This window comes from Microcaecilia unicolor, chromosome 10, assembly GCF_901765095.1.
Source record: "Microcaecilia unicolor chromosome 10, aMicUni1.1, whole genome shotgun sequence".
Lineage (NCBI taxonomy): Eukaryota > Metazoa > Chordata > Amphibia > Gymnophiona > Siphonopidae > Microcaecilia > Microcaecilia unicolor.
In genome coordinates this window covers 60,767,822-60,795,240 of record NC_044040.1, presented here as the reverse complement: position 1 = coordinate 60,795,240, position 27,419 = coordinate 60,767,822, and the positions used below count along the sequence as shown (strand labels likewise).

General features: G+C 43.5%; 1 protein-coding gene across 1 annotated transcript in view; it reads right to left on the bottom strand.

Moving 5' to 3' along the window:
• Positions 1-27,419, bottom strand: part of DOCK4 (dedicator of cytokinesis 4) — a 798,954-nt gene that overhangs the window by 372,831 nt on the left and 398,704 nt on the right. Inside the window, 1 exon segment of the mRNA XM_030215964.1 lies at positions 15,627-15,819. Coding sequence (XP_030071824.1) covers positions 15,627-15,819 — 193 coding nt within the window.

The following is a 27,419-nucleotide window of genomic DNA, read 5'->3' as shown; positions in this document are numbered from 1 at the left end:
TGTTAGGCACTAACACATGCCTAACGCAGCTTAAAATGGTATATCGTGGGATGCGATCAGGTGTCCTACCGTAACTGCCAAATGTGCATGCACTAAACACATGCTAAAGGGGGGCATGTCAGCAGCAGAGAATGGGTGTTCCTGCACTAAAATGTTTGGAGTAAATTCTATATATGGCACCCAAAAACTTTGCACTAAAAAAAAATACCCGTAGTGCTAGTCTATAAATCTTGCCTAAAGTTAGCGCCCATTCCCTTGGCTAAAATTTGGGTGTGACCATTTACGCCAACTAAAATCTGTCATAAATGCCCGTGCTAACTTAGGTGCAGATCAGACATATTCTGTAACAGTGCATGCCATTTTTAGGAATGTCCATGATCTGCCCATGCCCCTCCCATGGCAATACCCCTTTTGAGATCCACATCTTAGAATTTATGCACACCACTTTACAAAACACACTTAAAGTTGCGTGCATAAATTCTAATAAGTGCCAATTAGTGCTGATAATTGCTTGTTAGTTTCCAATTATCAATGACAATTTGCTTGTCAACCAATTAAGTTGTGCATGCAATTTGGCTGCACTGCCACAAATATGCACGTAACTTTAGGCATCACACATAAAATCTGGGGGTTAGTGTATCTATATTAGCGTGCGATACCTGGTTAGGGCAGGAATATCACATGACCCACTACTGCTTACAAAATGAGTAGCATTAAGTGCTTATGCAGTAATTTTTTTAAATGGCTGCACCCAATGGCAATATTCGTGTATGGTCCTTAATACAAAAAAAAAAATCTGCCATTTAGGGCTGCAGTAAAGATGGCCTTAGTGAATGGGAAAGACCAACGTGGGGACATGCTAAGGCCACCTTTTACTACAGCTTAGTAAAAGAATCCCAAAGGGAGTAATTATAAAAGGATTTTTTAAACAGAAAGGCCTTTTAACCTGCCTAAAAGTGCTTTTATAAAATTAACCCAGAGGTTATGTTTCATCTGCTGTTTTATGATGAATCCACCCTTCATTCCCTCCTTCATGCTCTGTTGAGTTCAAGAATTGATTATTGCTAACACTGTTTATGCAGAAATAACCAAATCAAATTTAAGGAAGCACCGCAAAAGCAGAGGACCGTAATACACTATGACAGAAGCACAAGAGTAGTGTAACCAGCAAGGCTCTTCCGTGAGAAAACAGCAGGGCAACTGATGGAGAAAATAAAACTTTTATTCTTCAAGAGACCCAACACAGCACTGTGTTTTGGCAAGACAGCCTACATCAGGGGTCTGTCTTAAAGGATCACTGAGGAGCATAGCCAATTGTAATCACTGGAAAACCGTCTTTAAAAAGATGCAATCCCAACAAAAACCAGAGTCTGTGCAGGACTCGGAGACATACCAGATCAATTTCGAAAGAGATCGCCGGCCATCTTCCGACACAAATCGGAAGATGGCCGGTGATCTCCTGAAACCAGCCAAATCGGTATAATTGAAAGCTGATTTTGGCCGGCTTCAACTGCTTTCTGTCGTGGAGCCGGTGAAATTTAAAGGGGGCATGTCGGTAGGGTAGTGAAGGCGCTATGGGGCGGGACGGGGGCATGCTCACGAGATTGCAGGCTTTGCCCAATAATGGAAAAAAGAAAGCCAGCCTTGAAGAGCATTTCGCCGGTTTTACTTGGTCCCTTTTTTTTCACGACCAAGCTTCAAAAATGAGCCCCAACTGACCAAATGACCACCGGAGGGAATCGGGGATGACCTCCCCTTACTCCCCCAGTGGTCACCAATCCCCTCCCACCCAAAAAAAAATAAAAATCCAAGTGCTCGTCAGGGACGTCCTAAATCAAAACTATTTTTGCTCAGCTTTTTCAGTAGTATCAGTGGGATTTGAACCGGCCACCTCTGGATTACAAGACCGGTGCTCTAACCACTTGGCCACAGCTCCACTTACTTGAATGTCCCTCCCTTTTGATTATGCTCCTTCAGGTTTCTCTCAGCCAAACACAGACAGGGGTCTCTCTCAGCCACTCACAGACAGCTAAATGTGCTGTGATTGGCTGAGAGAGACCTGAAGGGACATAATCAAAAGGGAGGGACATCCAATTAAGTGGAGCTGTGGCAAGTGGTTAGAGCACCGGTCTTGTAATTCAGAGCTGGCTGGCCAAAAAAGTGCATGTCCAATCCAGAGGTGGCCATGCAAAAAAAAAAAAAAAAAGGCCATCCCTGACAAGCACTTGGATTTTTTTCCCACTTTTTTAAGTTGTATGAAGTCTTTATTGAACATTTATCAAAACAGCACCACAAAATACAGCACTCCAGAACAATTAAGTCATAGTATAACTGATCAGCAAGAGTGGAGGAGTGGCCTAGTGGTTAGGGTGGTGGACTTTGGTCCTGGGGAGCTGAGGAACTGAGTTCAATTCCTGGCACAGGCAGCTCCTTCTGACTCTGGGCAAGTCACTTAACCCTCCATTGCCTGCTGCATTGAGCGTGCCATGAGTGGGAAAGTGCAGGGTACAAATGTAACTATAATAATAAACATCCAGAAGTACCGTATCCCAACAGTGTGGGCGTCCTCCACTGCATGGGTCCTGTGCAGCCCCAACGAGAGGTGTAGATCTCCTGTTTTTTCCAGGGTGCATGGGGGTCGGAAAACGGCTGTGAATCTCCTAATTAGCTCATTATAATAACCTGTAGATCATTTGCATTCCATTTTCGTTAGCTGCTACCGTGACAGGGTGCCCTGTTGGTGTCCTGGCATGTGAAGGGTACTAGTGCACTACAAATGCTGGCTCCTCCCATGACAAAAGGGCTTGCATTTCGCCGGGTTTGAGATGGCCGGGCTCGGTTTCCATTATGGCCGAAAACCGAAGCCGGCCATCTCTAAACCTGGCGAGCTCAACATTTGACCTAAATGTTGAGATTTAGCTGGCCCCAACCGTATTATCGAAAGAAAAGATGGCCGGCCATCTTTTTCGATAATACGGTTGGCTCTGCCCCTTTGCAGAGCCGGCCCCGAAGATGGCCGGCCATATAGATGGCCGGTGCCGTTCAATTCTGCCCCTCATAGCAATGCAACAAATAAAATAAAATTTATTTTTACTTTACAATTGATTTTATGAAGTTAATAGCTTTGATTGTGATACCTTCACACCTTTTGATGTTTTTGGTGTTTTATTGCAAAGAGACGGATGCTGAGCTTAGAGCTATAGATGAGTTTTCCATGAGTGCCAAGTCTGAAAATGTTGAACGAGATAATATTCTGACAAAGAAAGAATCCTTTCCTTAGACATTCATCAAAATGGGGCCTTGTTGGACTTACAAGTAACCTTGTGATGGCATTAATATATAGTACTGATTTCCCTGGTGCTTCTTCACAAAACCAATCATTATTTTTAAGTGGCAGCTATTCAGGTAAGCGACTTTTGGATTTTCAAATGCTTCTGTAGAAACAATACATTTTTGGGGGTGTTTGGGACATTTGCACTTTTTTCACATGGTTATAGATATCTATGATGGTGAAAACTTTCCCATTAGTTTTGCACACCATGTGACAGTGATCAAGAGAAACATGGGATTATCAATTTGTTGAATGCTAGCTATAAGAGTTTAAATTTAGGGGATTATCATTATGTTGAATGCTAGTTATAAGAGTGTAAACTTAGGGTCTCTTTCCATATTTAGTGTATGCATCGCTTTGTCATAAGTACATAAGTAATGCCATACTGGGAAAACACCAAGGGTCCATCGAGCCCAGCATCTTGTCCACGACAGCGGCCAATCCAGGCCAAGGGCACCTGGAAAGCTTCCCAAACGTACAAACATTCTATACATGTTATTCCTGGGATTTTGGATTTTTCCAAGTCCGTTTAGTAGCGGTTTATGGACTTGTCCTTTAGGAAACCGTCCAACCCCCTTTTAAACTCTGCTAAGCTAACCGCCTTCACCACATTTTCCGGCAATGAATTCCAGAGTTTAATTACACGTTGGGTGAAGAAAACTTTTCTCCAATTTGTTTTAAATTTACTACACTGTAGTTTAATCGCATGCCCCCTAGTCCTAGTATTTTTGGAAAGCGTGAACAGACGCTTCACATCCACCTGTTCCACTCCACTCATTATTTTATATACCTCTATCATGTCTCCCCTCAGCCGTCTCTTCTCAATTAATTAATAAGCATATTCAGAGGGTTTCTTTTGGTTTTAGTTTTACTCTCTGACCAAGATATCATAGTTTTTGAAAGTTACATACGGAAATGAGACATGCCATCTGAGCGTGTGGGTAGCCCCTACCATCTCTAGTCCAGAAGAACTGCCTCACTTTCCCTTTCTAGTCCTCTGTCTCTGTTTCTGAAGTATTTTTTTCAAGAATTATAGCTGTTCTATTTCACACAAGAAACTCCATTAATACTTAAACAGTCTATGCAGTACATACAATATTAAGGTAAGAAAACTTATAAACTAAAACATTTAAACTGGCTGATCTGATTAGCTGTAAAACTTATATCTGTATATCTATGGCACTGCAAGAGCCATAATGGGGGAGATTCTATACATGGCACTGAAATCAGTGCCAACTAAGCATATTCTATAATTGGCACCTAGATTTAGGCGCAGATTATACAATACGCTTAGTTGATATTTCAGCTCTTAAATCTACACGCATCCATTTATACCAACAAAAACGTCGTGTAAATCCCAGTGCATAGATTTAGGCGCACTGGGTAATATTCTATAAGTAGGCGTGTAAATTTCAGAATGTCCACAAAATTTTCCCGCCTATAACCATGCCCATTTTGCCTGCGCATGTTAGAAGTTTGGCGCACATCACTGCAAAATACGCTTAGCAAGTTGTGCGCCTAAATTCTAATCAGTGCCAATCAGTGTTCATTATTCCTTATTAAGTGCTTTAATCAGCACTCATTAGCTTATTAAGTTTGAGTTCTGCATATTATTATAGAATCGGCACAGATCTCTAGGCGCACCATATAGAATCCGGGGCAATGTACTTAAAACAGGGTTGTTCACAATTTATGCTTTGAAAAGCTAAATTATAAAATAATAGTAAAAAAGGCCCGTTTCTGTTTTGAAGGAAACAGGCACTAGCAAGGTTTTCCTCGGAGGTGTGTATGTTTGAAAGAGTGTGTGTGAGAGTGACTGTGTGAGAGAGAGTGAATGTGCGAGTGTGTGTGTGTGTGACAGAGAGAGAGTGAGACTGGGTGCGAGTGTGTGTGAGAATGAGAGTATGTGCCAGGGTCCCCCCTCCCTCCTACCCAGTTCCAGGGTGGCGGCCCCCCTGGTCTGTCTCCCAGTTGCAGGGTCCCCCCTCCGTCCCAGTTGCAGGGGGGGGTCCCCCTCCCTCCCTTTTTCCCAGTTGCAGGGTCCCCCCATCCGTCCCTCCCTCAATTTAAAACGACAGTGTGAAGCAGCAGCTCCTAGTTTGGCTTTTTTTTTTTGTGTATACGAATGACAGCTGTGTAGGGGAGTGGAAACCGAGATCAACCAATGTGCTTCCTTGCTTACCTCAGCTTTCGTCGTCTCTGACGGTCGGACCTACTGCTGTTTCCCTCCCCCCTGTATTCCGATTCACCAGTTGCGCCGTCTCGCTGCCCTCCCTCTTCGTCCTCTCCGATCTCCGACAGTCCGAATGTTGGGGAGGGAGGTCGGCAGCGTTTTTTTGAGGGCGGAGTGTTGAACTGGGTGGGAGTGGCGTGAGGGCAGTTATGTTACATTGAGGGGGGCGGAGTGTGGGAGGGGCGTGAGGGGGAACGTCAGAGTGTGGGAGGGGCGTGAGATGGGACGTCACTGATGGTGCCTCGCAGACCACCGGATCCACGGTCCCAGGCACAGAACGTTGGAGGTGAGAATTATATTACAGGATTGCTTTCATAAAGGACATTTCCAAAACTGTGCAATGCCCATGAGTTGTTGTTTTTTTTTTTTTAATCCATAGATTTTACATCAACTATTAAAGAAAAAGTAGGCCCATGCTTTCCCTTTGAACATTGCCCAGAAAAAGTACCTGTAGACATTTGCATTTCTGTTTTGGTGGGTAACTTTTCATGAAAAATAATGTATGCAGTATTGAAAATTCAAAACTGTATAGGTTATGACATGCCGTGCTATTGCTTTTCCCCTTGGGATTGCTTCTGCAAAATAAGGATAAAAGTATGTGCACCATATGCAGGGTAGACAATTTTCAACACAGACTACTTAAGTATATGGGTTTTGAAAATTGTGCTCAAAATGGAGCACAATATAAGACTCCGAATAAAATATACTTTTATAATAGCAATAAGGCACTTCAGGTTATGCATTATTCTAGAAGCCTCGGCCTTGTACAGTATAAATAACTATAGGACAATTATATACTCCATTGTGTCTTGTTGGCATCCTACAGCATCACTAAGACATCATTTCATTCATGAAAAGTTTTAGCATGCAGAAGCTAAGAATTTCATATTTGCACTTAACAAGTAATGCAAGTGGAGAGTAATTTAATAAGCCATTTTCACGCATAAAAGGATCTACACATGTAAATGAACTCTTATAAAATTAGTTTACACCTAAATGTACATGCGGTGCAAGCTGGTACATACATGGACGCATATTTTCAAAGCACTTAGCCTTCCAAAGTTCCATATGTTTCTATGGCACTTTGGAAGGCTAAGTGCTTTGAAAACGAGCCCCTCAGTATTCGTACTCAAGGACAGAGCATGAGCAGAGCATAGGTGGAGTCGACAAATGAGTACATTTTATAAAATATTTGTGTCTGCATATAAAGTAAGCATTGACATATTGCATGCATCAGGAATCCAGGCATGATCTCTCTACTATATTTTATAATAGGTGCCTGTCAAGCTTATTTTTGAAAGAGAAGGGCGCCCATCTTTCGACACAAATTGGGAGATGGGCATCCTTCTCCCAGGGTCGCCCAAATCGGCATAATCAAAAGCCAATTTTGGGCGTCCTCAACTGCTTTCCGTTGCGGGGACGACCAAAGTTCAGGGGGGTGTGTCAAAAGCATAGCGAAGGTGGGACTGGGGCGTGCCTAACATATGGGCATCCTCGACCTATAATGGGAAAAAGAAGGGCATCCCCGATGAGCACTTGGGCGACTTTACTTGGTCCTTTTTTTCTTACAACCAAGCCTCAAAAAGGTGCCCGAACTGACCAGATGACCTCCCCTTACTCCCCCAGTGGTCACTAACTTCTTCCCACCCTAAAAAAAAACATTTTAAATATTTTATGCCAGCCTCAAAGTCATATCCAGCTCCCTGACAGCAGTATGCAGGTCCCTGGAGCAGTTTTAGTGGGTGCAGTACACTTCAGGCAGGCGGACCCAGGCCCATCCCCTCCTACCTGTTACACTTGTGGTGGTAAATGTGAGCCCTTCAAAACCCACCAGAAACCCACTGTACCCATATGTAGGTGCCCCCCTTCACCCCTTATGGCTATAGTAGTGTTGTACAGTTGGGGGTTTGGGGGGCTCAGCACCCAAGGTAAGGGAGCTATGCACCTGGAAGCAATTTATGAAGTCCACTGCAGTACCCCCTAGGGTGCCTGGTTGGTGTCCTGGCATGTCAGGGGGACCAGTGCACTACGAATGCTGGCTCCTTCCATGACCAAATCGCTTGAATTTGGTCATTTCTGAGATGGGGGTCCTTGGTTTCCATTATCGCCAAAAATCGGGGACAACAATCTCTAAGGTCAACCTATATTTCGCAATTTGGGCATCCCTGATCATATTATGCCCCTCTGTGTGTATTTATAAATTAGGCAAGAAATAGATTCCTTAAATTACCTCATAATAAAGTTTTTGTGCACCTGTAAAAAGGGATACTGTTCAGTAGTGTGCAAATAACCCCTCTTGCAGACTCCAGTACTCTAAATGGCCCCCACTGCCCACAGAGATGCTCCTCAACCCACTGAAAAACATACAAATCTTGGGACAGATGCATCTCTTCATTGGCATTCAAACAAGAACAAAGCAGGAGAAATCTCTGTTCTTTCCTGATGGTCAGCACAATGGTGCTAATTCATGTCGCACTATGAACTGCATGTGTAAGGCATAGTATAACAGGATTTGAACTGATGCTGTTTTACTGACGAGGTAGGAGGGAACAAAGTTCTCTCCTGCTTCATTATTTATGTATTTATAGTCTTCACTATGTTAAAATTCTAGGCTGATTACAAGATAAAAACATGCATATTAAAATAAACATAAAACAAAACAATAACACGATCCAAATAAATCCATAATATATAAACCAAAAATATCAACAATATAATACAGCCAAAAAACATAACAAGCCCTCAATAGCAACAAATCTGACAACAACAAACCCAGCAGCTCTTATAGTAAATCATGGAAGGACTTTTGAAAAAGGAATACCTTCAATGATTTTCTAAAATTCAGATAAATAGATGAAGACCTTAACTCAGTTGGCAGTGAGTTTCATAATGTTGGACTGGCAACATAAAAACCAGACAACTGGGATTGCTCAAGATAGATTTGTTTTGAATGATGGAAATTCTGAAAGACCTTTCAGAGATAAACTTAAAAGCCTAGCTGGAAGGTAAAGTCAAAAGTAGCAGCACGAGAAGTTGGCAATTCACCATACAATGCTTTGTAAACCAAAGTTAAAATCTTAAAATGAGTCCACCAAAAAACTGGAAGCCAATGCAGCTTTACCAGAATAGATGTGCTACTGAGTTTTGTGCAACTTATAATAAATGGAAACTGTGTTGGCAATCCCTAAAAAAAGAATTATAGTAATTAAAATGAGATAAAACCAGACTTTGAATAACCAACCTAAAATTATCAGTACTTAGTAAGTCAAGAAAGAAGAGGTCAGCCCATCCGAAGCAAGGAGGTGGGGAGCAGTTTTGGTTATTCAAAGGGGGTCCTTAGTATAGGAGAGGAAGTCTGCTGAAGACTGCTGGGGTTGTGAGGAGAATTCAAGCAGTAAATCCATGGGAGGAAGAAATTTTACTTGCTGCAGAGGTGGGGGTGGGAGACGTTGCCAAACCCCTTATTAAGGGCTTCTTTTAAAAAGTCGCACTAGTGATTCCCACATGGTAAATGAGAGGAAGCCCATAGGAATTGAATGGGCTTCCTCTCATTTGCCACGCTGGGAATCACTAGCATTGTTTAGTGAAAGGGGCCCTAAATATGCTGGGTAATTAAAGAGTTGAAATCCCTCTTGCTAATGGCCCCTTTCATTTTGGGCTAGTTACCACAGGGTTTTTCAATATGCTGTATATATACAATAAAAACAATATTTGTAACCAGCCTAATGCAGGTATTCAATTTTAAGCTTTAATGTCAACATATAAAACAACACATAAAGAACAGCATACCACATTATTTTGCAAAAGATGCTTCTTAATTTACATGTTGGCACACACTAATTTTAATACATAGGCTGTTTAGCATGCATGTTATACTTTGTACAGACTAAACAGGCTTTACTTACACACTAAACTTTAGTGCATTGGCTCCATTGTATAAATACATTATAGCTGTACAAGCTTATAATGCAGTGCTTACCAATCATTCTGTAGCAGCGACCCCATTTGCACAGCCACAGAAATCGTGCAACCCTCTAAAGGCCCAAGTCAATTATGTCTTTATGGCACACCTGCTTAGTTCATGACCCTAAATGCAAGTTTTGTGACCCCATTATGCCTTGTTTCTAGTATTTGTTTTATCAGACCTCATAGACTTACCACCCAGGAACACTAAAAGATCTTCACGCGCATTCCTGAATCTTCACTTCCCTAGCTGCAAAGGACTAAAATATAAATTAACACATGCATCTAGTTTTTCCTACACAGGAACGCAGCTTTGGAATGCACTACCACTTGATGTGAAAAAACTGAGCGACCTAATTAACTTTCGGAAATCAGTGAAGACCTACCTCTTCAACAGAGCATACCACAACGATCCATCATATGAACTTTAGTACATTACTGCTTCAACTGTCATTGCGTTTTCTGATCTCTTTACACCTAATGCTTTTTTCCACTATGTTACTCATGTTCTTAACTTATTATTATTGTATCTTTACTCTGTCATGGCAATAGCCATGGCGAAATATTGTAAGCCACATTGAGCCTGCAAATAGGTGGGAAAATGTGGGATACAAATGCAACAAATAATAAATAATAATAAAATGTCAGTTTTATACAGCTGCTAATCCAGCCTGAACACATACTCTGCTGCAAGGCACCTTTGCCATATACAGAGTTGGACAACAAAAGTCAGAAAGGACAACAATATTTACATTTTATTGTTCTGCTATTACTATCAAGCTTTCCTTCCCTTGATACATAAAAATCATTCGTAAAAACTCTGAGCAACCAGTGAACATATCTTGACTGATGAATTCACTTTTTATTTTTATTGCATCTGTTTTATACAGTGTCAGCTACTGTACATGGCAAAATTAATGAACCCAGATAACAATCACTTTGCACTAATTTCTTTGGGAAAGGAGAACAAAACAGCTGACTATTCAGAATGCTAGTTTGCTCTTTAAAATTTTACAAAAATGGAAAAGCAGAGAATATCACATTTATTTTTACACATGCTTAGAATAATTTAAGAAAAAGCTTAAAGGGAAATTCTAAACTAGGTTATATGCCCCTTTGTGTGTGTAAATGCAGAGAAAAGTAGTAATGCATGTAAGTCCCCTAAGCGCTGTTTTATAAGGACACGTGTAAGTGTAGCTGTGCCTGAAGGCTTATGGAATTGGCAGTAGGGACAGTGCTAGTTTGGGCAGATTATGAATCATCTAGAAGCCCAAACAAGAAGGAAACCGGAAGGCAAAAATTTCACTCCACCTAGAGAACTTTAACCTGGAATTTTAAAAAAGTTAGTATTAAAGGACTGGATTCAGTGAAGGCATCCAAACTTGGGCGCCAGAAAAAATCAGCATGGAGCACCTTTTATAGAATAGTGCTTAGAGCCCAGGGCACCAATATTTGTGGCAGCTGAAACCTGATGTACATGCCAACACCCAATTCTTGACATTTGGGCATGGGAATGGTGGTATTCTGTAACTCCACATGCCCCCTTTTGAGTTGCGCACTAGGAGGTCAATGTTCAAAAGTAAATGCGGGTGCTAGAGGCCATTAATGCTGTTCTAGTGCCTTTGTTTACCAGCGCACAATGCTTAAAGGTCCTACCACAAGAAACATCAAGCTTGCTGGACAACAATGCAAATAGCATGCAAATGTGGCCATTTCCTAGTCCCCTCCCCATGCTCCAACAACAGTGCAGTCAACAAGTGCATCCTTTACTGCTGAAAATCTAATGCCAGCTCGGAGCTGGTGTTAGGGTTGGATTTGAGAAAAGAGTGGAATTTTAACACTTGTTGCATAGCCTTCACAAAAGAGTCAAAGCACGCTAGCACTAACTCCTAAGCCCTACATCTGGAGGGGCCCCTAACTGTTTTTGAACCAGAAAAAAACAAAAGCATTTTTCAGGTAAAACAATTAGGTGTGTCTGCACAGAGCACCAACATGAGAACTACAAGAGAAATTAACTGCACAAATTTGTACGTGGAGGACAGCGGCTGTTGCTCTCTTCCCTGCCAGTCTCCACACCTCGGTGCAGGCTCCTGCTCCCCAGGGACATGTGCACAAGAGCTGACACTATGCACAATTCTCCCTCTGAACTCCCTAATGCTCAATGCTAACAGTGCACCTATATTTGAATATAATTAGCGTTGAGCATTAGGGAGTACTTTCGCTGCACTGTCTCAGTGGTCATTTTCTGCTTCGTACAGTGCCAGAGTTTTGATCATCGGGGCTTAAGAGATTTAGGTGCGTGGGGTTATAGAATAGCACGCAGGAAGATGTGTGTTCAAAATCTAATTAATGCCAATTAAATGCAATACAGTAATTGATTGCTGATATCAATGTAGTGCCAGCCTGTTAGTTAATTAATCTGTATGTGTATCCTTGATCAGCATGTAAATTTTGGCATCCAAATTCATGCACCATATATAGAATCCAGGGGAAAATGGACAATTCAAGAAATACTTAAAACAGTTATCAAAAGGATACCACTTAAATCACTATCCATATATTGATGTTTGTTATTATGGTTCTTTATTTCTTGATAGATGTTTTAAAATACAAATAGATGTCCTGAATATAGCTTAAATAAATCTTCTCTCTTTTTAAATCAGATTTTTTACGCTCTCTTCTGAAATCAGCTGGAACACATTTGTTTCTTTTTCCATACGTTTGTTCATTTGCTTTTTCATGTGGCTATATGCGGTATCTTCCATCTTGAGTAGAGAGATGTGGTAGCTGTGCTAGTCCACTTTTAAAGGTATAGAATAAAGTAAAACATGGAAAAGAAAATAAGATGATACCTTTTTAATTGGACTAACGATACATTTTTTTTATTAGCTTTCGAAGGTAGCCCTTCTTCATCAGATCAAAAAATCTGATCCGATGAAGGGCTACCTTTGAAAACTAATCAAAAAATGTATTAAGTTAGTCCAATAAAAAAGGTATCATCTTATTTTCTTTTCCATGTTTTATTTTATTCTATTTCTATTGATTATCTGGAACACAAGCAAAGGTTTAACATAGGATCGCTAAAGATTTCCAATCCATGTGTCATGAACCCAAGAGATTTAGATAAAATCATCACAGAAAAACTACTTGTATCTGATAAAAAAAAACAAAAAATTTACAACCTGATGCAGCCTACTGACAGAGATGATCACTATCACACCAGAAAATGTATAAACTATTGATTTAATCTAATTAAGTTATAAAAAGCACGAATATAAAATCCAGAACTCATTTATTCCCTGCCATTCTGCGGTGTATAGTAAGAATAAATCAAACATAAGCAACAGACAATTACAGCAGTAAAATATTCAAATAACAATAACAAAGTATGGCATAATACACTGCTTACAATGTCAACACAGTAAGTAATAGAACATTTTAATAGACGGCGTAGGGTATAAGCAAAGAAGGAGCATATAGATAGGTAAGAGAATAAGAGGAGTTAGAAAATAAGGTGACTAATTTAAAGAAAGTTGCACATGAGGTCAGAGAGATGATAAAATGTTATCTCAACTAGGGCAGAAGTGGATAAACATGTCCTGCTGCAGTATGTGCAGCCCGTGTCACTCCTTTTGTATGAGAGTGAGACTAACAAGTTAGTTACTTCTTCCATTATAGGCCTGGTTGAAGAGCCAAGCTTTCACCTGCTTCCTGAAGTAGAGATAATCTTGTGTTAAGTGGAGCCTTTCAGGGAGTGCATTCCAGAGTGTGGGGGCTATTCCAGAGAAGGCTCATGTGCGGGTATCACACTGTGTAACGTCTTTTGGAGAGGGCATGGTTAGGGATACCTCTTGGGAGAACCTTGGTATCCTTGGAGGTGGGTCATCCTGTTCTTCAAGTACTTGGGACCATTTCCTTTAAGGGTCTTGAAGATCAGACAGAGTTTTAAATTTAGCCCTGTATTGTACTGGTAGCCAGTGAAGGTTTTGCAAAAATGGTGTGATGTGGTCACATCGATTGCAACCTTCTATTAGTCTTGCTGCAGCATTCTGAATCAATTGGAGCTGGTATAGACTTTGTAGTCAGACCAGTGTAGAGGTCATTACAGTAACTCAGTCTTGATGTTATCATAGCATGCACAACTGGGATAAGATTTGCCTTCTCGATGTAAAGAGAGAGGCAACGTAGTTGTTGTAATTGTAGAAGTAGCTCTTGAAGACTGCTTGGATTTGGGGAATCAGAGTAAGTGTTGAATCGAACTGTATTCCAAGGTTCCTGACTTGTGATTTGAGGGGGAGTTTGTACTTCCCAAAAGAGATTTTGATGTTAGGTATGTGTCCACTTGTGTTTGGGGCCCAGAGAAGCTCGGTTTTAATTGAGTTTAGCCCATTCTTGAATTGATGTTAGACAGGTAATCAGTTTATTCAGGGATGCAGGTAAGTTAGGTTCAATGGATATGAGTAGATGCACATCATCTGCATAGATGTAGAACTGAGTGTCTATTGAATGGCTTGAGGTAGATATTGAACAGAATAGGTGACAGTATAGATCCTTGTGGTACCCCACAAGTCAGTACCCATGGTAGCGATGAGGTGCTGGATTGTTGCCTGTCTGATAGATAGGATCTGAATCAAGCAAGTACTGTTCCATTGATACCTGTTTCTGCCTGTTGTGCTAGCATGATATCATGATCCAGTTTCAAAAGCTGCTGAGAAGTCTAGCAATACTAACACAGAGGCAAATCCCTAGGGATATGAGGACCATTTCTGTTCTTCTCTTCTATTTTGTATTTTACACAGTACAGGAGGACATTCACTATGGGCTCCTTTGACAAAGCTGTGCTACAGATTAGCAGCGCACTGAATACGAAGCTGCCATGGGAATAGAATAGACTTGTTCGGATTCAGTACACCAATCGGTAGCGCAGCTTTGTAAAAGGAGCCCTATATCTTTCTCTGTTATTGTTTTGCTTGTTGAGTCTGGCATTATGGATTATGTGAGGGCCCACCTTGCTCTGTATGTGTGAGGTGAACGATTCTGTAGCACACGTAGTTTCTGTGTAGGTATCTGTAGCTCATTCTAGTTTCCCCAACAGTAGATATATTGGTACTCTAGGAACTGGTGCAATATTTACAATGCTATCTTTTCATAGTTAGGGTTCTGCAGTTTGAGTCCTGGGAGTAGGGCTGTTATGGTAATTTTGCTATGTAAGTTTTGAATGCCTTTTTTTCAGGGGCTTGTGTTATTCCACAGAATGTCTAGCAGTGGAAGATGCGTGTGTTACTGCTCCTAAGGAAACCCCACAATTTGAATTGTGTTTTTTTGGTATGTTGAGTTGTAAGCTCCATTGTTGAGGGAATGTGGAGTGTCTGCAGGTTTTGTATTGAAATTCTTTCCAATCTTGTATAGAATACAGACCTCACTCCCACATAGAAGATCCTGCCTATCACTACAGTCTTAAGTAGATAATAATAAGCATTAACAATAATATGACATAACAGGTCACATATACATATAACATATACTTGTCTATTGACCAATCTGACCTAACATTTTAAATAATGCTATCAGATATAAAGGTAGTTTTACTATGTGGCTCAAACTAGCCAGGGGATGGGGGGAAGGATTTCTTACGCATAGAAGACTCTGCTGAAACGCCACTTTGGCTTGCATCCCCTCATATTTAGCTTGCCCCCCTATTGCCAACTCAGATATTTATATCTAGAGCAGTAGTTCTCAACCCAGTCAGGTTTTCAGGATAGCCACTATACATATGCATGAGCATATGGATGTAGTGCATGGTAATTTATCTCATGCATATACATTGTGGGTATCTCAAAAACCTAACTGGCTAGGTGTGCTCTGGGGACTGGGTTGAGAACCACTGGTCTAGAGACTGCCACTGGTAGGGGGAAAAGGCACCTCTGGATTGGGGAGGGGCGAGAAGGGAGAGAATAGGGGCAATACTGGACTGTGAGTATGGGAGTGGAGGGAAAGGGCACTACAAGATCGGGAGAGGGGGGCCCCATCTACAAAAGTTTGCCCAGGTCCTCATAGGTGGTTAAAGCAGCTCTGGCTGTAAGCAGATTATTTCCTTACCAGGGTTGATATATAGTTCGCTCTCCACCGTCTTCCCAATGCATTGTAGTTTTACAGCTTGGAGAGAATCGTCTGCATGCGTGATTGTTGGCAAGCTTCCCAAAGTATCATGCACCAAGTTTGCCACTTCTCGCACATCAAAGATTTTCAGTAGTTCTGAGTACACAACTGGGAAGGAACTGAGGAACACAGCCTGAAGAATTAATACACAGAAAATAAATGTAGTCAGAGGAGGCTAGAAATTACTTTCCCTTACAAAATAACAGATAGCAGTATGCACAGCCAAAGTCATGCTTTGGGTTATAATGGTTTGTCCACTCCTGAAAGTTTCTCATATAATCGTGGATCTCAACTGGTCCAATCTGGGCATTGCTTACACTCATCAGGATCTTACTGGAGACCAAAAAATAGTTTATTTGGGGTGAGGTATTATGAGCCTTAGAAAGGTATATGTAGTCTAATTCTCCAGCATGTAGGACCTGCCACACATCTAACAGATCACAACCTTCATATAGACTTAGCCTGTGCTGTTGACAATGCGATCTGCTCTGACCACCAGAGGACCTATCCATAACAACCTCAAGCAAACAATTAAACTGCCCCCCATAATGATGTAGGATGTCCCTAGGGAAGAGATACAGCACACCGATCCCTTGTGGAAAGATGGATCATAATTATTTGGGCAGTAAACATAAGTACATAAATATTACCACACTGGGACAGACCAAAGGTCCATCAAGCCCAGCATCCTGTTTCTAACAGTGGCCAATCTAGGTCAAAAATACCGGGCAAGAGCCCACAAAAGATCAATACATTTTATGCTGCTTAACCCAGAAATAAGCAGTGGATTTTCCCCAAGTCATTTTAATAACGGTCTGTGGACATTTCCTTTAGGAAGCTGTCCAAACCTTTATTAAAGCCCGCTAAGCTAACTGCCTTTTTACCACATTCTCTGGAAACGAATTCCAGAGTCTAATTACATGTTGAATGAAAAGAAATTTTCTCCGATTCATTTTAAATTTACTACTTTGTAGCTTGCCTAGTCCTACATGCCGCCTAGTCCTAGTATTTTTGGAAAGAGTAAACAAACAATTTACGTCTACCCATTCCACTCCACTCATTTTATAGATCTCTATCATATCTCCCCTCAGCCGTCTTTTCTCCAAGCTGAAGAGCCCTAGCCGCTTCAGCCTTTCCTCATAGGGAAGTCATCCCGATCTTTATCATTTTTGTTGCCCTTCTCTGTACCTTTTCTAATTCCACTATATCTTTTTTGAGATGCGGTGACCAGAAATGAGCACAATATTCGAGGTGCGGTCACACCATGGAGCGATACAAAGGCATTATAACATCCTCATTTTTGTTTTCCATTCCTTTCCTAATAATACCTAACATTCTATTTGCTTTCTTAGCCGCAGCAACACACTGAGCAGAGGGTTAAACGTATCATCAATGACGACACCTAGATCCCTTTCTTGGTCGGTGACTCCTATGTTTCAACATTTTTATTGATGATTATCAAAATGGATTGGCAACAAGCTCGAGGTAAAACATATTACAGAACCAAACCTTCCTCTTAGATACAGAAGATAATGAGATCATCAACATGTTAACATTTTAACATTTCTCTTCCCACCCTATCCTTCCCTACAACCCCCCCCCCCCCCCCAAACTTCTAAACACCTGGATTTATTTATTGCAAAAAACAACACGTACAACATATGCCAGTTGGCAAACTACCATATGGTCTGGGGACTAAGCAGATATGCTCAGTACAATCACTACTGTCATGTAATATTTGAATGTCTTCCAAATTAAATAATTTGGAGACCAAACAGCAGGCTTTGCTCCACAGCCTCCTGTACTCGGTCAGACCATGCTTATTGATGGCAAAAATTAAAGAGCAGCAATGCCTTGTATCATATGCAAACTCCAGTTGCGCAATACCAAAGGCAAACCAACATCACTGTAGAATTATGCAATGTCGTTCTCTCATCATACAGAAATAATCTTCTTATGGTTCAAGAATGTTATGGCTGGCACATTCTCCTAAATAGCATTCAGCCAAAAAAGTGCAAACATAACCATAACCTGGGCACCAAACTTTAAACCAAAAACTCCCCCACCCCCTCCCCAAAACCCCAAATCTCCCCTCCCTACCTGTTCCTCCTCCCTTATCTCTCCCCAAACCCCGGTCTAATCAAATATTAATCTCCAATATCCCCTCCAATCCCCCTCCCCCCCCACCTAGGAACTCAGAATACCCCTTATGGCGGGGTAAACAAGTAACATAGTAACATAGTAGATGACGGCAGAAAAAGACCTGCACGGTCCATCCAGTCTGCCCAACAAGATAACTCATATGTGCTAATTTTGTGTATACCCTACTTTGATTTGTACCTGTGCTCTTCAGGGCACAGACCGTATAAGTCTGCCCAGCACTAGCCCCGCCTCCCAACCACCGACTCTGGCATAGACCGTATAAGTCTGCCCAGCACTATCCCCGCCTCCCACCACCGGCTCTGGCACAGACCGTATAAGTCTGCCCAGCGCTATCCCTGCCTCCCAACCTCCAGTCCTGTCTCCCACCACTGGCTCTGGCACAAGTGATCCATGAGTACTCTTCATGACGCACCAAGAACCAGATTATGGCCTCGAGGATGTAAGATCTGGAGGTATAACGCCCAGGTTGCCAGAAACCTCTTCCGTCTTCTCGGTGAGAAACGAGACTTCTGCACCTCCCAAGTCGCCAAAAGATGCACTTGATTCCGCCAATGTACAATACTGTAAGATGCACTTGCGAGCAAGCAAACACATCTTACGTTGGAGCAGTACTTCATTTTTATTACGGCTTCCAAAGGCCCCCGGCACATCCAAGAGCATCTGTTCTACTGTTCTCATAACCTTTAATCCCAGCTCCATAAAACATTTTATGCGCCGCCAAAAGGCTTGTACTGGAGGACAATGCCACAGAACGTGACAAAGTGACCCTTGGGCTATCCCACACTTAAGACAGTTACGGTTCGTCACCCCCCCCCCCCCCATATGAAACAGCTGGGAAGAAGAGATATAAGCTCTATATATAGTGCGATAGGCACATTCCCTTAGTCGAGCATCCGTAATAAGGGAGGGTATGTGTGCTACAGAGGCTGATATGTCCCAGTGTGTCAAAAGAGTCCCGACCTCCCGCTCCCATTTACATTTGTTCAGTATAGTCTTTGGGCGGCTTCCACTTAGTAAGGGCTTTATGTAAAAGCGAGATAGACACCTCTCCCTCCCTGGGGAAGCGTGGAGATATAATGGGTGACCTGCCAAGACACGAACCTATTGCCTCACGAATCTCCCACCTTGTTTAATAACTCCTCCGATGGAATGGGAACGCCTTCATCACCTACCAGGTGTTCCAAACATGTTATACCTTGGCCTGCCCATCTAGTAAAGACTTTATTAATAAAGCCTGGTTGGGAGGCTAAATTGCCCTTCAGGGTAATCTGATCAGTGATGGATGGGTCCCCCCCCCCCCCCAATTTTTGCACTCGCTGTCTCCACACCGCCCGTAGGGGGTTTAATAAAACTTTTCCCCCCGAAGCCAGAGACCTCTTGTGATGCAATAAGGAGAACAGATGGTAGGGAGCATAAAAAGGTGTCTCCAGCTCAACTGGGGTATAAGTCTGAGTCCGGGGGCACCAGTAACCGTAGATGGCGTAACTGACAAGCCTGATTATAGAGTTTCATGTCAGGTAGACCCAAACAGGCGAACCCTAGGTTTCTTGTGAGCCCAACAAAACCGTGCGATTAATCTGTACAAGGCTTTAATATCTCTCTGAAGTAGCCAGAGGGGTAGTGTCTATAGGAAATAAAGCCATCGTGGAAACACCACCATCTTCACCAAGCTCACTCTACCCATCAAGGACAAAGGAAGGTCCCGCCAGCCCGCTAACATCTTGCCGGTTTCCTCCAAGAGCAGGGATACATTCAACTTATATAACTGTGGCACTTTCATAGGCAGGAGGATACCTAGTTACCGAAAGGACTTCTCTGCCCAGGGCATAGGGAACTCTGTACCTCATTCCGTCATCAACTGAGCCGATGAAGCCAAGGCCACCTATTTGTCCAGATTTAAACGCAGGGTGGCATAATCTCCGTACTCTTTGAAGATCTCTAACAGAGCTGGCAGTGAGGCCCGCGGCTCAGTCAAATGCACTAGTATATGATCTGTAAAGGCTGCAACTTTGAAGGTCATTGTACCTATCAAAACCCCTCGCACCGCTGAAGAATTCACAATATCTCTTAGCAACGGTTCTAATGTCAGGACAAAAAGGAGTGGTGAAATGGGGCACTGAAAGTCTCTGGACTGCATCCCATTAACAGACACTCGCACTTTAGGGATGGGGTATAACGTTCTCACTACCGTATTTAGTCAATGTGGTGAATAGGAAATGCCAGTGAACACGGTCAAAGGCTTTCTCCGCATCAAAACTAACGAGAAGAGACTGTAGATTTCTCCTATGACCGTATTCCAGAGAGGCCAAAATGTTTTGAAGATTTTTAGCCACTGTACATCCGCGTACAAATCCCACTTGGGAGTCATGTATAAGCTTCGGGAGTACTCGCGCCAAACAGTTGGCTAATATTTTGGCAAGTAGCTTGACCTCGTAGTTCAAAAGTGATATGGGGCAGTAGGACTCCAACAACTCAGAGTCTTTCCCTGGTTTTGGGATGACTATAATCTGTGCCGTATTCAACTGTGCAAGCAACATCTCAGCCTCCACCAGAGAGTTGAACATATTTGTCAAGGGGAGAATGACCTCTTCTCCCAGGAATTTATAAAATTCAGCTCGAAAGCCATCTATACCCGGACCTTTTAGTAGTTGACTCTGCCGGACTGCTAAGTCAACTTCAACTGCCATTATTGATTTATTTAGCAAGTCATTGTCTACTGGGTGCAAGGAAGGCAGTGGCACATCGGCCCAGTAAAGATCACAAGGGAGCCCCCCCATCCTCCAGGGCATCGTAAAGCTGCCTATAATATGAGAACATATTACAAATCTCCTGATCGGTGTGGACAGAGGCACCGTGTCTCACTCTCATCGATAATATTCTGGTACGGCCCCTTTTTACTGCTATCAGACATGAAAGAAGGCGTCCCCCCTTATTCCCATGTTTATATAACATGCATTTGTAATAAGTCTGTGATTTAAGGGCTCTTTGGTGCACAAGCTCATTCAGAGCTACCTGCAATTCTAGTACTCTCTGTTTACACTCCAAGGAGTGTGTTTGTCCGGATCTCCTACGAGCTGTCCCAAGTTGTCGACTTAAACGGAGGATCTCACGGTCCCTGGCCTTCCTCTGATGACAGGTATAGCTCAAAATCTTGCCTCTTAAAACAGCTTTTGCCACCTCCCAATAGAGGATCGGATCTACCTTGTGTATTGCATTGTGTGCATTGTAATCCTTCCAACTTTTAAGACGCCTATCTCAAAAAGTCTGATCTCTATATAATTCCACCGGAAATACCCACCGCCCTCTACCAGTGGGGGCCTGGGACAAAACACAGTCCATCCAAACCCATGCATGGTCAGAGATAACATAAGGCCCAATGTCTACTTTGGTCACTGATTTGAAAAATTGCTTCGACACTAATAGATAATCGATTCGGATTTGGGTAGAGTGACTCAGGACAGATGTGTATAATCCCTCTCCTGGGGGTGTAACACCCGCCAAATATCAATTAAATCAAGTTGGTGGCACAGATTAGGCAGTCCTCTACTCTCGTGTTTGACATCAATCCTTCCGGGGTGAGATTTATCTAATTGAGGGTCTAATAAAGAATTGAAATCCCCCCCACGACCACACTAGGACCACATTCTGTGAACAGGCCACAAGCTTAGCAGTAATCATCTTATAGAAATGACGATCATATTGATTGGGGGCATAAACATTCCCAATGAGTAGTTTCTGTCTCTGCACTATGGCTTCACATAATAGGAATCTACCACCAGGGTCCACAAAGAGAGGTGTAACCTTATCTGCTACCCCCTTCTGGAACAGTACAGCCACTCCTCCCTTTTTCCCTTGGGCCTCTGCTGCAACACATTCTTCTACCCACCATGTTTTAAGCTTAATGTGTTCTAAGGAAGACAGATGTATCTTTTGTAATAAGGCTATGTCAATTCGATGGCGTTGAAGATGTTGTAGGATTTTTGAACGTTTGATAGGGGAGTTAATACCTCCCACATTCCAAGTTACCACCTTCAGAACTTCTCCCCGTACCAAAACTCAGGTCCTCCCAGTAGGATAACATTTATATACTTAAGGGAGTGCCCCAGCCCGCATCCCCCCCCCCCCCCCCCCCAGCGTCTCTCATCAGTTAACGACGTTCTCAGAGCAACCAAAGAGTCTCTCATAGGATAACTTAGTTGTCCCCCACTGGTTTCTAGTCTCGAATCCTGAACCCCACCCAACACCCTACCCCCCCTAGACCCCCCTACCTTCCCTCTACTCCCTCCCCCTCACTGGTTCTGTCTAGGGTTCTTCCCATAGAACCAACACGTTTAACACCCCCCATGGCCCATCCCCTTAGATAAATATATATTTGCAAGCTGGTCGACCAAAAAAAAACAACTCATAAACATTCTACATTCAAACATGAATCAACTTTAGAATCTCACAGTATTGGCCATCAAGACGGCAGACATCCAAGTCTTAGATTGTTATGAATAGTCTTATGGCTCTGTAAGTTGCCAGAGCCCACAATAAACACCCGCACACCTCCACCAGCAAGCCTCCATGTCTTGGGTGTATTCCTTCTCAACAACATAATAGTCAATCTCAATTAATGGTCTGGGCTCTCTCCCTTGGTATTCTGTGATTCCAAAGAAAGCAAAAATTCCTGCGCTGTCTCCACAGTGTGATAAACTTTAGTTTCTGTTTGATAAGTCACTCTCAATTTGGCTGGGTATTGAAGTGCGAAACGTATCTTTAATGCAAAGAGTCTTGAGCACACTGGTGAAAATCGTCGCCGCTGTGAAGCGACAGCTGCCGAATCAGTGGCATAGCCAGACCTGAGATTTTGGGTGGGCCCAGAGCTAATATGGGTGGGCACGCACTGTCTATATAAGTATGAGCAGTGTCTCTTGGGATCCTACAAAATAATGCCTTAGAATTCACTTGATGATGGATTTCTAAGTAGTCTGCCCAAAAGCTGCCCTGCATCAGTATAACCACATACATACTTAATGGAAAAATTGATATTTTTAAATATAATTACATTATCCCACAATCGCTCCACTGCAAAATGCTATGCACAAACTTGTGCAAAAACACACTCATATCCTTACTAAACCATAACAGCACTAATTCCAAGGACAGGACGAGCTACAACCTTATGCTTGAAAGGCAGAACTGTAATTACACTAGGCTCTACAACACCAATACACTACCTCGTGAAAAAAAAAAGCAAAACAAAAAGGGCAGCAAATACTACACGCTATCAGAATACTGCACCTTGATCACACATGAACAACATATGACACAACGGACATGACACAAGGAACTAGAAATCAAAAAATATGAAGGCAAAATACTGAACTGGAAAGTTAATTCAAGAAGTCAGACTCAGCATGCAGCAATACCAGAAAATTTGAAACTTACATGCAATATATCACAGATGTACATTTCCAAAAGCTGACATATTCCAATTAATAAATTCTGAATAAAATACTTTTTTCTACCTTTGTAGTCTGATCTATTCGCTTTGGTCCCAGTGTCTTCTGTTTCATGCAATGTCTTCTTTCCATCTGATATTTTTTCTCTCACCATGTCCACCATCCTCTTGTGTCCTTATGTGTCCTGTCTACCATCTGTAGCCCTGTCCCTATCCTTCCTCAACTCAGCAGTTTTCCTTCCATCCATATCCAGCATTTCTCCTCACTCCCCTCCATCCATGTGCATCTACTTCCTGTCTTCCCTCCCCTCCATCCATGAGCATCTCCTTCCTTTGTCTTTCCTTCCCTCCATCCTTGTACAACATTTTTCCTCTCTTCCCTGCCCTGCCCTCCACTCCATCCACGTCCAGCATTTCTCCTCTCTTCCCTCCCCTCCATCCATGCGCATCTCCTCCCTGACTTCTCTCCCCTCCCTCCATCCAGCAACTCTCCATTCTCCCCTGCCCTCTCCTCCATCCACCCATATCCAGCAAATGTCCTCTGTCCCCTGCCCCCTCCATTCATCCATCCATGTTCAGCAAGTCTCCTTTCCTTTCCCCTGCCCTCCCCTCCATCCACCCACCCATATCCAGCAAATTTCCTCTCTCTCCTTTCCCCTCCATCCATGCCCAGCAATTCTCCTCCTTCCCCTGTCCTCCGCTCCATGTCCAGCAACTCTCCATTCCCCTGCCTTCTCCTCAATCCAACTGCAGCAAATTTCCTCTCTCCCCTTTCCCCTCCATCCATGCCCAGCAATTCTCCTCCTTCCCCTGCCCTCCGCCATGTCCAGCAACTCTCCATTCCCCTGCATTCTCCTCCATTCAACTCCAGCAAATTTCCTCTCTCCCCTTTCCCCTCCATCCATGCATGCCCAGCAATTCTCCTCCTTCCCCTGCCCTCCACTCCATGTCCAGCAACTCTCCATTCCCCTGCCTTCTCCTCCATCCAACTCCAGCAAATTTCCTCTCTCCCCTGTCCCCTCTAGCAATCCCTGTTGTCCAGCAATTCTCCTCTCTCCCCTGCCCATCCTGTTTCTATCCATCCCCTTCCCCATTCTATCCAGCATCTCCCTCCCCCTCTCTCCCCCTTCACAGCATCTCCCATCTGTCTCAAACAACGACAACGTGGATGCAGCTTGAGGCAGCTCACAGATTTGCCTGCTTTAACTTGCCTGAACGGTGACGGCTGCGCGGGGGAGTGGAATAGATAGGCTGCTGGCTCACTTCCACTCCACTCCCCAAGTCGCAGCGGCGAACGGACGGCCCTAAAAGCAGCAAGCAACCAGGATCGTCGACTCCGTCTTTCCTTCGCTTCCTGCCCTCTCTGCGTGCGTCCCGCCTTCCTCTGATGTTATTTCCTTTCGAGTGGGCGGGACGCTGAGAGGGCAGGAAGCGAAGGAAGGACGGAGTCGACGATCCTGGTTGCTTGCTGCTTTTAGGGCCGTCCGTTCGCCGCTGCGGGTAAGAAAAAAATAACAGCAGGTCTGTGATTGGCTCGCAGACTAGGACTGGGTGGGCCTGAGCCAAGAATGGGTGGGCCTGGGCCCACCCAGGCCCACCCGTAGCTACGCCCCTGTGCCGAATAATCCTGAAAGCATAAAATTTTTTGGTTGTTATACCTTAGTTCCTGGCCACCTGTCAGAGCCTGCAAAATGGCTGTTTTATGTGCAAAATTAAGGAGGTGGCAGATCACCACTCTCAGTCTGGAGTTCGGTTGTGGACGAGGGCCCACGCGGTGTGCCTGCTCTACACACAGTACCTCCAATCCGGCCTGCAACTTTAATTGTTGTGGTATCCATGTCTCCAGGAATCCCCACAACTTGCCTTCGCCCAGCACCTCCAGCAGGCCCACGAATCAGATTGTTCCGTTGGGATCTGTTTTCCAGGTCCTCCAATTTCTCTTCATATGTAGCCACTAAGGTTTGTAAGCGGGTCTGTTCCTCCTCCATTTTAGCTACACAATCCTCTATGATCCTCCAGGATCCCAAGCCTCTGTTGGTATGTCACAAGCAGGCTTATTTTCGAAAGAGAAGGGCGCCCATCTTTTGACAGAAATCTGGAGATGGGTGTCCTTCTCCCAGGGTCGCCCAAATCGGCATAATCGAAAGCCGATTTTGGGCGTCCCCAACTGCTTTCTGTCGTGAGGATGACCAAAGTTCATGGAGGCGTGTCGGAAGCATAGCGAAGGCGGGACTGGGGCGGGCTTAACACATGGGTGTCCTCAGTCGATAATGGAAAAAAGAAGGGCGTCCCTGACGAACACTTGGCTGACTTTACTTGGTCCTTTTTTTTTTTACAACCAAGCACAAAAATGTGCCCTAAATGACCAGATGACCACCGGAGGGAATCGGGGATGACCTCCCCCTACTCACCCAATGGTCACTAACCCCCTCCCACCCTCAAAAAAATGTTTTAAATATTTTTTCCAGCCTCTATGCCAGCCTCAAATATCATACCCAGCTCCATGACAGCAGTATGCAGGTCCCTGGAGCAGTTTTAGTGGTTACTGCAGTGCATTTCAGCCAGGCGAACCCAGGCCCATCCCTCCCTCACCTGTTAAACTTGTGGTGGTAAATGCGAGCCCTCCAAAACCCACCAGAAACCCACTGTACCCACATGTAGGTGCCCTCCTTCATCCCTAAGGGCTATGGTAGTGGGGGGTGGGTTTTGGGGGGCTCAGCACACAAGGTAGCTATGCACCTGGGAGCTTTTTCTGAAGTCCACTGCAGTGCTCCCTAGGGTGCCCGGTTGCTGTCCTGGCATGTGAGGGGGACCAGTGCACTACAAATGCTGGCTCCTCCCACGACCAAATGGCTTGGATTTGGTCATTTCTGAGATGGGCATCCTCGGTTTCCAATATCGTTGAAAATCAGGGACGACCATCTCTAAGGTCGACCTAAATGTTGAGATTTGGGCATCCCCGACCATATTATCGAAATGAAAGATGGCCACCCATTGTTTCGATAATACGGGTTTTCCCACCCCTTCACAGGGATGTCCTGCGAGGACGCCCTCAGGAAAACTTGGGCGCCCCGTTCGATTATGCCCCTCAAGGTCTTTGCTGAGCTGCCCCATATGGTCCTGCAATTATTCCTGCTTAGCATCAATAGGGCTCAGACGTTTATCAAACAATATTTCCATGGCCCCGGTAACCTCGGCCACCACCTCTGTCACCCACACTGATCCAATTGTGGATGCGGTCGGCCTCGCCGGGGCCGCCATCTTGTTCTCATGCAGCCTGGCTTTCTCTTTCTCCTTGCGCGGTCCCTTCGCTGTCATAGTGCTTATAAAATTTGTGAATGTGGTCTAAAGCAATCCAGACAGTAAACTAAATGAAATTAGCTAAACTTAAGAGGTCGAAAATGATGTTTTCTGTGGGTACAGCGATATGTGTGCAGGAGTGGAGTATTTCAGAGACCGCTCCCGAGCATGGCGCCACGTGACCTCCAGTCGGTGACTCCTAATGTGGAACCTTGCATTACATAGTGATAATTTGGGTTCCTCTTTCCCACATGCATCACTTTGCACTTGCTCACATTAAATGTCACCTGCCATTTAGACACCCAGTCTCTCAGTCTCGTAAGGTCCTCTCGTAATTCTTCACAATCCTCTCGCAATTTAACAACTTTGAATAACTTTGTGTCGTCAGCAAATTTAATTACCTCACTAGTTACTCCCATCTCTAGATCATTTATAAAAATGTTAAAAAGCAGCGGTCCCAGCACAGAACCCTGTGGAACCCCACTATCTACCATTCTCCATTGAGAATACTGATCATTTAACCCTACTCTGTTTTCTATCTTTTAACCAGTTTTTAATCCACAATAGGACACTACCTCCTATCCCATGACTCTCCAATTTCCTCTGGAGTCTTTCATGACTTTGTCAAATGTCTTTTGAAAATCCAGATACACAATATCAACTGACTTATCTTTATACACATGATTGTTAATCCCTTCAAAGAAATGTAATATTTATTTATTTATTGGGATTTATTAACCGCCTTTATGAAGAAATTCACCCAAGACGGTGTACGGCACGTACAGTTTAACATTTAAAACTTACAATTTTGTTAACAGCATTACAAT